The sequence below is a fragment of the Hyaena hyaena genome, unplaced genomic scaffold, assembly GCF_003009895.1.
Source record: "Hyaena hyaena isolate Hyena2069 unplaced genomic scaffold, ASM300989v1 scaffold_24, whole genome shotgun sequence".
Taxonomy (NCBI): domain Eukaryota; kingdom Metazoa; phylum Chordata; class Mammalia; order Carnivora; family Hyaenidae; genus Hyaena; species Hyaena hyaena.
In genome coordinates, this window is record NW_024080656.1 from 2,180,823 (window position 1) to 2,191,963 (window position 11,141).

General features: G+C 38.2%; 1 protein-coding gene across 2 annotated transcripts; it reads right to left on the reverse strand.

Moving 5' to 3' along the window:
• Positions 1 to 879: 879 nt before the first annotated feature.
• Positions 880 to 10,815, reverse strand: TLR10 (toll like receptor 10). Of its 2 annotated transcripts, none has more exons than XM_039227037.1 (2): positions 10,766 to 10,815; positions 880 to 3,508 (listed from the first exon to the last, which is right to left on the reverse strand). In XM_039227037.1, the coding sequence occupies exon 2, from the start codon at positions 3,444 to 3,446 to the stop codon at positions 1,017 to 1,019; it is 2,430 nt and encodes an 809-aa protein (XP_039082968.1). In that variant the 5' UTR covers positions 3,447 to 3,508; positions 10,766 to 10,815; the 3' UTR covers positions 880 to 1,016. The 2 variants fall into 2 exon arrangements, with proteins under 2 accessions (XP_039082968.1, XP_039082967.1); XM_039227036.1 differs by lacking the exon at positions 10,766 to 10,815 and adding an exon at positions 4,540 to 4,563.
• Between the last annotated feature and the right edge of the window lie 326 nt (positions 10,816 to 11,141).

Below are 11,141 nucleotides of genomic sequence, written 5' to 3' on the forward strand. Positions count from 1 at the left end.
GCTTTTTTGGAGCTCACTGTCTAATGAGAAAGGGAAACTCTAAAAATATATGATCTGTTTGGTGATAGAAGTATATCTGAAGTGTTATGGAGAATCAAGGACCATCATACTTGCAGGTGAGTATTGACATTTGGGTTGTATGGTCAGTCATGATGCCAAATGTTAAGGCTGGGGGCAGAGAAGGAGACGGAATGTTCTCAGAAAGGGCCTATAACTTGATAGGGCTCAATGATAGAATACAGGGAGGTAACAGGAGATTGGTGTCAGATCTTAAACAAGCATGGCCATTTTCTTCCTTTATCAGGTGGGTGAGACACAAAAATTTTTCTAATTGGGGAGGTAACATTTTATGAAATATAACTTTGCAAACTTTAGAAAAGCTTATTTTTTCTATGACTGAGGAGACTAGAAAGGAAGAATCTAGCAAGATGAATAGGATATATAGGCTTTAAAAATTATCTTTCTTATTTTTCTACCAACAAAAGAACCATAGATTCACTTAAGCAACTCCAACATTATGAAAATATATAACATTGAAACCAAAAGTTTTCTGTAATACAATGGCCCAGACCTAAACCACTGTTACTATACCAAAGTACTGAACTGATATAGATACACTTAAATTTCAATATATAAACCACCATATTAACATAATTTTCTGCATACCAGTAAATATAGAACTACTTCATTTTTTAATGGTTGTGTAATATTTTATCACATTAATGAACTAAAATTTATTGAATTAATTTTTATTCTATGGAAACATCAGCTGTTTTCAATTTTTCATTATTATAAATAATCCTGGGATGAACATCTTTTTACATAAGACTTTGCAAACTTGTATTTCTGTAGGATACATTCTTAGAAATCCTTCCAGGAACTGACATAAAAAATAATCATTTTTTTCATTTAAATGATATTGCCAAATAACCATCATAAAGCCTGTATCAACTTCTATCCCCATGGTGTATGCAGGCCCCATTTCCCTAGGGGAAAGGAGGATTTTTTTTTTTTTTTTATAGGCAGTCTGTTCTTATCAAAGATATTGCAGAACCTCGAGACTCTTCATTCAACTCCATGAATGTCTGTAGTTCACACATCTCTCTGGTTTCTAATAAATTAGCATTAATAGAAGCTCGAAGATTTGCCCAAAAAAGTCCACATTTACGCCTATCCTTGGGCCATTCCAGGTATGCTTTCTTTTCCATAAGAGCTTTCAGCTTAGGATACTTGGTAGGAATACAGTAGAGGGGAATGGGTTCTAGTAAGACAAAAATAATGTAATCAGAATTTTCATGGAAGAGATTGTGGTGAGCAAAGTAAAGTTCATAATGGCACCACTCACTCTGGACAAAGTTGGGAGACAAAACAAAGATAGACTTACAGCTTTTCTCAATGCAATTCATAATATTTTCAGTAATGCTCTTGCCAGGGTCAAAGTTTCCTTCATGAAGGCAAATCAATTTCTCTTCTTTCTCTAGATTGGGAATTAATTCATGCTTCACCCAGGTAGAATCATGTTCATTGTATGAAATAAATACATAGAACTGGACATTTCTCTTGAGTTGTTCTTGGGTTGTCTTCCTAATCCTCTGCAATGTCTGTGTCCACTGCCCTAGCATCCTGAGATACCAAGGCAGATCAAAGTAGAGGCAGCAGAAGGCTATAGCCGTCCCTAGAACTAGCACGATAAACACAATGGTGACAATCAACAGAGCTGTGTTGCAAGATAATTCAGGAAGATGAACGTCTTTTAACCGAGTCCCCTTTAGATTCAAAGGGTATTCACAGATGTATGAATCTGACCATCCAATCATCATACCCTCTGAATATTTTTCCAGCTGAATGAAATCTCTTAATTCACAGGTACACCGGAATGGGTTTCTTCCTGCATTCAGAGTCTTAACTTCCTGACAGCTCTGGAAAAAATCCAGAGATGGGCTGAGAATTAAGTTCATTTCAATGTTCAGAACTGAAAGTTTTCTGAAATGACTGCACCCAGGAAGATCAGTTAAAAAATTAAATGCAAGATTTAGTTCTCGCAAAGACTTCAGATGAATAATCTCTTTAGGGACTGTTTGAATTTTGTTATTATTCAGGTCAAGTATTTGAATACTTCTGGGCAAGCACCTGAAAACAGAATCAGCAAATTTGTTGGATGACAGGTTCATAGTGGTCAAGGTTTCTGGCCAAAAGCAATTTTCATCATTTTCATATTGTAACAGATTCTGGCTCAGATCTAAGTGCTTCAAGGATGTGTTGCTGGCAAAGAAACTCACTAAAGAAAGTGTCTCCAATTTATTGCCCTTCAAAATGAAAGTTGTCAAATGAGGCAATTGGATAGGTTGCTTAAACAGGTCATCCGTTAAGATATTATTAGCAAAATTTAAATATTGGAATCTTGTAGGATAATTAGGAAACTGCATGTGTGGCATTTGTGCATCTGATATAGTTAGGTTTTCTATATCCATTTTGGTAAAAAGCAAGTAGACCCTCTCCTGTGGAATATAAAAAATTCTGAACTGTATGTGCTCCAATTTTATAGCTCTCATTACACTATTTGAGTAATCAAATGAATTATGGTCAAGATAAACTTTGCCTCCAAAAGTCAGATGTTGGACTTGGAAACATTCTATTGATGTATGCCAAACAAACTGGAAGAGGAAGAGAAGGTCATCCCAGAGTAAATCAACTTTATTAAGCAGTAGAATAGATGTCTTGGAATTTGCTAACGTAAGATTTTGTTGAGTTTCATAACTTGCAAATTGGCTTTTGCCATCTATATTTGTCATCTCTAGTATTTTTGAAGTCTTGATTCCATCACGCAAAAGAACCCAGAAATCTGTGTTCATTGGTAAAACAATATGCAGTTTTGTTGTGTTTAAGGTGGGCAGGCTACCTTCTTCATAATAAGAAAGACTTCTCAATCCTAAAAAGACAGTATTTAGATGCAAATGAGCAATTTTCTGGAAATCTGATTTTTGTATTTTTGCCCCACTCAAACCTAGGATTTCCAAATGTGACATGTTGCCAGTCTCCTCACAGATAGGCACACTATCAAAGTCATTGAAAGAAAGATCTAAATGTCTGAGACCTGCCAGCGAATACCAAGTTACAATCTTCAATCTGTTGTAAGACAAATCTAAATATCTTAACTCTCTGTTGAATTCGAAGGTCTTGATATCCAGCTCTTCGATTCTGTTATGGCATAGAATCAAAACTTTCAGTTTAGAGACAGAATGAAAATCTGAACTCTGAAGTTGAGAAAGGAGGTTGTAGGATAAATCCAGTGTGGTTGTAGTTGGGGTCAAGTCTTCAGGAACCTTTCTTAGGGACATGTTGGAACAGTTGGTTGTCAATTCCCTTTCTTCTGGCAGCATTGAAGCCCAGCCCTGCACTGACATAACAATACTACAAAATACATGAATGCTTCTGATAAGTGTCATTGTAATTCCAAGGATTCTATTACTGGTTCCCTCATATGAATGATGAAGATGAGTTCAAAATCCTAGAAAGATATATAATATTAAGTGGTTATGTCATTTTTTAAATCCTATATGGTCACTTTTGATCCCCCAAATTCACTCTATCCACCAAGAGTTTGGAACAGAGTTCGAACCTGTACATTGAGTCTTTGACATGATCTGAGACTTTGGCTTATAGATTTCTAAGCCAGGTGCTCTGCCACAACCCCGTCACTGCGGCAAGTCAGAATTCACAGAAGGAAGATATATAGTAATTGGCAGAAGTGCCTTTCTCCCAGTTCAACTTGGGAATTTCATTGCCAGGCCATACTCAATACTCTCCCTTACATCTCATTTTGATAGCCTGAAGCCAACCCCACACATGGGTGGCCTCCCCAGTTAGCCACATCCTCCATCAGTATGGCACACTTGTTACAAACGATGGACCTACATCGACACATTATAATCACTCAAAGTCCATAACTGACATTACTGCTCACTCTTGGTGTTTGACATTCTGTGAGTTGGCACAAATGTATAATGGCATGCATTCCTCATTATGCGTACATTCACTGCCCTAAAAATCCTCTGTGCTCTGCCTATTCATCTTCCTTGCACTCCACACCCTTTAGAACCACTGATATTTTTATTGTCTCCATAGTTTTGTTCTTTTCAGAATGTCATTTGCCTGGAAACATACTGTATATAGCTTTTCAGATTGGCTTATTTTACTTACTAGTATGCATTTGAAGTTCCTCCATACTTTGCATAGTTGGATAGTTTGTTTCTTTTTAGCACAGAATGGTATTCCATTATCCAGATGTACCTTAGTTTATTTATCCATTCACCTCCTGAAGCACATGTTGGTTTCTTCTGAGCTTGGGCAATTATGAATATAGCAGCTTAAACATCTATGTGCAGGTTTTGTGCAGGATTTAAACTCTCAGTGAAAGCACTTTTTTAATACCAAATACTATGGGCTCCTGAATTGATGACAAGGAATTATTCTTCATCTTTTACATTTGTGGACATAGAGAGCCCTTTGAGCTAATATCTGACTTTCAACAACACTTACCCTTATACATGGAAGGTCTAAAACATAGAAATAAACAGAATAACTCCTGTCCTTAGGGCTCCATATGTCTTTAGGTTGGTGGAAACAGCAACTTGGATCTCTGTCAAATAAGAGCAATAATGATGAAAACGATTTCCATTTCTAGGGGGTTTTCTACAGAGCCAAAGTACATACACCATGCCTGCCCAGATACATGGGCGCACATACACATAGCTTCTCAGAACAACGGGATAGCATGAACAGCACAGAAAGGTCTCACTACACCATATCTTCCCAGAGAGTATTCTATCTTTTGTTCCTCCTGCTGGTCTGTGGGAGTGACCAGTCTGAGGAAACTGAGGGTTGGTATGTATTGGGCATATGTATTAAGCAGGAAATACATGCATGTATTAAGCAGGAAAACTCTCATCAAGCTATTTACCTCGCCTTGGTGTTTTTCCAGTGTGTGGTGTAGGAGGACATAAAGTTTAAAAGAGTTTACAAATTTAATATTAGAATCTAACCCCTTCTCACCACCTCCCCTCCTAAATTCTTTCTTGATAGACTTCCAGGGGGTCTTTCTTCTCAGCCTTGTGCTGCTTCAGTCATTTCCGCCCAACAAACAGAATCTTTAAAATGTACATCAGAATCTGCCATTCTTCTTGTCCAAATCTTCCACTGGTTTCTTATTTCAACTAGCGGAAAATCTTGAGTCCTTGCAAGACCTGACATCTTCAATCCACTTCTCCAACTCTAGTCTGGTCATTTCTTGACTTTCCAAGCATGTTCCCACGTCAGATTTTCGAACTTGTACTTGCTGTTCTTTCTCCAAAATACACTTTCCCCAGATGACAAGTGGCATGCTCCCTCACTCCCTTCATGTCTCTGCATGAAGGTCACAGTATCAGAGAGAATTTGTTGACCAACTCTACAAAATGTCACCTCCCAATCCCTCTCTATTCTCCTTATCTTAAAGTTATTTTTCTTTTCTTTAAAAAAAATTGTTTTATGTTTATTATTTTTGAGAGCTAGAGAAACAGACAGAGCACAAGCAGGGGAAGGGCAGAGAGAGACAGACAAATAATTCAGAGCAGGCTCCAGGCTCTGAGCTATCAGCACAGAGCCCAACGCAGGGCTTGAACTCGTGAACTGCGAGATCATGACCTGAGCTGAAGTCAGACGCTGAACCAACGGAGCCATCCAGGAGCCCCAAAAAGTTATTTTTCTTTCTAGCCCTTCTCACCACCTAACACGCACATTTACTATTTTGTTGATGGACTCTCTTTTCTTACCCCTTACTGGAATATAAGCTATGTAGGAACAGAGTTCTTCTACCTGTTTTATTCACCGCTATTGCCCTAGTGTCCTGAAAAGTTCCTGGCAGAGTCGGTACTTAATAAATATCTTGAATAATGAATATTATGAAAATCTTAGTTCTTTAATTGCCTCTGTTCTGTGTCCAAACAACTTGAAGTCTGACTCTTCTCTCAGAGTCCTCAGATTTCTGCCTCCATGAGTTTCCTCATCTGTAAAATGCAGGTAATTTTACAGTACTCCTCTCCCAGAGTTTTCAGATAAATAAATGAGATAATATGTATGAAGGCATGATGGGGGGACAAAACAGGCAGAGCTCAGACTAAAGGACACCTGGAATATTACCTCATGCTCCTCTAGATTTTTCTTTCTCTAGAACCTGCTTAAGTTTGTCATTGTTGTTGTTTAGAAAAGTGTTTAGAAATGTTGTTGTTAGAAAATGTGGACATTTCCCAAAATAACTTAGACATGAAAATACTTCATAAAACTATTTTGTAGAATATAGGAAAATGGATATAGAGATGTTCGACCATCTTGTGACATGACTGGGAAGAGAAGACTTTGATTTTGATATTCCTTGTCCATGTGTGCTCAGTGGAAGCGGACACAAAAGACACTGGGTGGGGGGTGGGAATGCAGAGATGGTAATCTGGAACTGGCCTAGGGTTTTCACCTTTCCACTGGGAATATTCCTCCAATTTATCCCAGGTACCCTTTTCTGGGTCACTTCTTTTTATATAATACTTAATATAGCATCCAATGATCAATAAAAGAACAAGTCATGAACATAAAAAAAGAGCCTTTATGATACAACTTGATGTTCATGATAATTTTCCAGATTTTAAAAATACAGCAAAATAAATCTGTTACCAGTACCATAATATTAATCCATTACCCACTTTTAAGATGACCTTAGTAACTTGCGCTGTGTGATGAATCTATACATTTATACCTATTCAAGTCTGATAGCATCTCTACTCCGTACTGACTCTATCATGCAAATGAGGCGGTGGCCACTTGACGTCCTTTTAGGAAAAACCACTAGTATACACTGAGCTATGTAGTATTAACTTTATATACTTGATCCTTATAACAGCAGCCTTACAGCATCAGTGCTACCACTGTTCACCTTTTACAGATTTGGGAGGTGGTGCTGAGAGAGGGCTTATAACTGCCTCACAGTCACAAAGTTAATAGATGGTGAGTCCAGCCCCTGGTGTCTCAGCCCTTCTGCTACCTTGTCTCTCTAGGGTGAGTCAAGGTAAATTTGTTTTAAAAATATATTATAATACTCTAATCACGATGAAATTGTATCTCACTAAGTCATACTGATTCTTTAAACTTTCCCATCCTAGAGTCCAAGGAACCTAATGAGTCAATCTGCAAATGCCACCTAAGTTTAGGTTTTATGTCAATTACTTACAAGGACTGACAGGGATTGAGCCATTCTGTTGAGCCCTGTCTTATTTAAGCCACTGTATTTTGTTACAGCAGCCAACCTATGTCCTAACTACATACTGTTACATTTAGAATAAAACCCAAACACCTGATACTGGCTTATAACACCCTCCATGAGCTGCTCTTGCTTCTTTCAAGGATCTCTCTTCATACCACCCTTCTCCTGGCCCTCTACACCAGTCACATGGTCCTTCTTTTTGCTCCTTGGCCACAACTTTACTTGCTCTGAATTTAGGGCTTTGCACTGGCTTTCCCCTTGTTTGGGTTACTCTTTTCCCAACACTTCCTTGGCTGGATCTCTCTTGTCCTTTAGATCTTGGCTTAAAAAGTTTATCTCCTCGGGGCACCTGGGTGGCTCAGTTGATTGAGCATCCGACTTCGGCTCAGGTCATGATCTCACGGTTGGTGGGTTCGAGCCCCACATTGGGCTCTGTGCTGACAGCTAGCTCAGAACCTGGAGCCTGTTTCAGATTCTGTATCTCCCTCTCTCTCTGACCCTCCCCTGCTCATGCTGTCTCTCCCTCTCAGAAATAAATTAAAAAAAAAAAAAAAACAATAAAAAAAGGTTTACCTCCTCTAGGAGACCTGACTTGACCACCTAATCTAAAGTGGCCACACTTGCTATTAGTTCACATCACCTTATTTTATTTCTCTTCAAAACAGAGCACTTATGGCTCTCGGAAACCTGTTTGTTTATTTATTTATTGACTGTCTCTTCCATGTCTTATACCCATGAGAGAAGAAAGGAGCTGATGAACTTTTTCACTTCTGTGTCTCCTCCTAATAGAATAATGCACAAAGCACATGCTCAGTAAGTACTTTTTAAATGTATATATGAATGAGGGGTGCCTAGCTGGCTCAGTCGTTGAAGTATGTGACTCTTCATCTCAGGGTTGTGAGTTTGAGCCCCACGTTGGGTGTAGGGATTATTGTGAAAAATAAAATCTTTTAAAATAAGTAAATAAATTCAATTTTGTATCTCTTAACACAAGGTGGCAAATAATATGTTCTCAAAAATGTGTTTTGAATGAATGAACTTGTGTTGTGAATTCTGATATGGTGCAGTACATGATGGTCAGATCATGAGTCTAGTGTTAGAGACCGATAGATTTGTGTTCAAGTCCTATCTTAGCCACTTACTGCCTGTGTTAACTGAGACCATTTATTTAACTGCTGAAAGGTTCCATTTTTTCATCTATAAAATGTATTTTGTGCAGAGGCATAAAAGAGATAATGTATATAAATCACTGTTACCATGTGTGGCTTATCACAAATGGTAGCAGTTATCTAGGCCAAGGGTAGGGTGATTTTAGAAAAATTTTAAGGGGTGTCAAGAAACCCAAGAATCAAGATAAATAATCTTTTAATGAAATATTTTAAATTTAATTTTAACATAAAAATTTACAATGAACAAAGTATCAAAATCTTTCGTAAAGACAGGATCAGTATCACTGAATTTTCTTTTTGTCTCAGAATCCAATGTGGCTTTGGCAGGACACTAACAGTCATAGTTATTAAGCTGACAATAGCGTTTTTAACAATATCACCTCACAGCGTAATTCAATTTGTAGCAATTTATTGAAAACCCCTAGGTTCAGGGGCTATGGCCCTTGAAAATTGCGGCAATATCTAACCTAGTTGCTACTTCTGGAATACCCTGAAATAAGGTGTCATGGCCTCATCACTCACCTCTTCTCCCTGCCCAATACCACAACCTTAACTGTAAATTATTCTGAAGAAGGGAGAGGAACTAACTCATTCTGAACTTCCCTTAATATAATAAAATAAAAAGGTGCTACATCTCAATGTGTGTGCACTATGGTATTTCATTACATTTTTAAAAGTATGACATAAATTTTTATGAAACATGGATTCAGTATGTATTATATATTTTTTCTCATACTCCTACTACTATTCACTCTGCTGAAAGTAGGTGAAAAACAGAGAATGACTTTCTTTAACAGTTTATGATTTAAAAGTCCAAATCAAAAGACACTATGAAATGACTATTAGTGGTTTACCAAAGAATACTTAACCATCTAATTTCTCTTTCCCAGTGATGCAAAAAAAAAAAAACAAAACAGAGAAGGGGTTAAAACCTTATAGCATGTTGAATGATCTTTGCAACATAAGAAAGAGCAAGAATGACATTTTTTGAGTGTCACCTATGTGTTTAGCATAGAGCTAAATTCTTTCCATACACTATCTTGTTCAATCCCTTCAACAACTTAACAAAATGGTGACCTTTTAAGTATTGTTTATTTATTTGAGGGGGGGAGAGAAAGAAAGAGAAAAAAAGAGAGAGAATGGGTGGGAGAGGGAAGAGAGAGAGAGAGAGGGAAACACAGAATCTGAAGAAGTCTCCAGGTTCTGAGCTGTCAACCCAGAGCCTGCTGACATGGGGCTCAAACTCACCAACCACAAGATCATGACCTGAGCTGAAGTCAGACGCTTGACCGATTGAGCCACGAGGCACCCACAATGGGGGCCATTTTTATCCCTATTTCACAAATGGAGAAGCTAAAACTCAAAGGTTAAGTAACTTACCCAAAGTAACTGAGTGAATAAGTGATAGAGTATGGATTTGAACCCAGACTTCCAGAACCCAAACTGAAGGCATTTCAAACTGTGAAATGAAGTTGTTTTACGATATGATTGCTAACATTGACTCCACTCTCAGGAGTAGCTGCTATGGTAGCTTCTTCCTCTGTTCTCACCCCATGTGCCTTTCTCTGAAGTGGCATGTAGCTGTTAGTGGACACTGCTAGGTATCATAACGCTCAAGAGACTGTCCCTACATCCATTCCTAAGTTATGAATTCATAAGAACTGAAATAAAACTTAGATAGTACCCAGAACTCTAATTCATAACTCAGTAAACATTGTCTGTGAGAAAGCTCTTCTAGAAACCAAGGGCTTAGGTGCTATTAATCATCCTGTGCTCTACAGTGGCCACGTGGCCATCTTTGCCCACCGTGGACTTCTGCAGGAAACTGAACAAGATATCTACATTGTGCAAAATCAAACAGATGGGCTTCTACTTTTTGACATAAAACACAAACGCAGAACTTTAAACTAGTAAAGGAACAACAAATATGCTTTAAATAGCCAAAGCAGATGTACTACATGTACATGTACTACAGGAAAATAAAAGCCAGAGAAACCTCACAACAATATTGAGGGTCATCCATTCTGGGTAGAAGAACTGACCAGGTTTAATCAGCAACCAGTGAAAATAAACCCAAGCCAGCAAGTACCTACAAGACAGTTCAAGTCCTTAGATCAATAGCCCCAACATCACTCATTAATCATTAATCTTTAGATGAATATAGGAAAATAATAAACACTAAAAGTCTGAGTAAGGCTACTTTCCTCCCATGTACATGGGTTCCAATGATCTCTTCTTTAGAAAAGACCCATTCCACCCTTATTTCTTTCTCATGAGTGTTAGAGCAAACAAGGCTAACAGTTCTTACCCCATGGCTTGCAGCGGCTCCAGCAAAGCTGCAGGTGCGGATGATTCATTGACTGGGCCACAACTGGCGCAGGAGCGCCTAAATCAAGGTTTTCCATGAAGCTTAATCTCCTTTGCCCCCTACTGCATGCTAGTGGCATTACACGTTGCATGAATCATTACAATTGATGAGCACTCTTAAAAAATGGTCGTAAAATACACATACATAATATCTACCATTTTAACCATTTTTAAAGTTTATTTAGTTGGAGAGAGAGGGAGAGGTAGAGAGCACAGGTTGGGGAGGAACAGAGAGAGAGGCAGAGAAAGAATCCCAAACAGGTTCTACACTGTCAGCACAGAGCCCAACATGGGGCTCAAACTCTCAAACTATAATG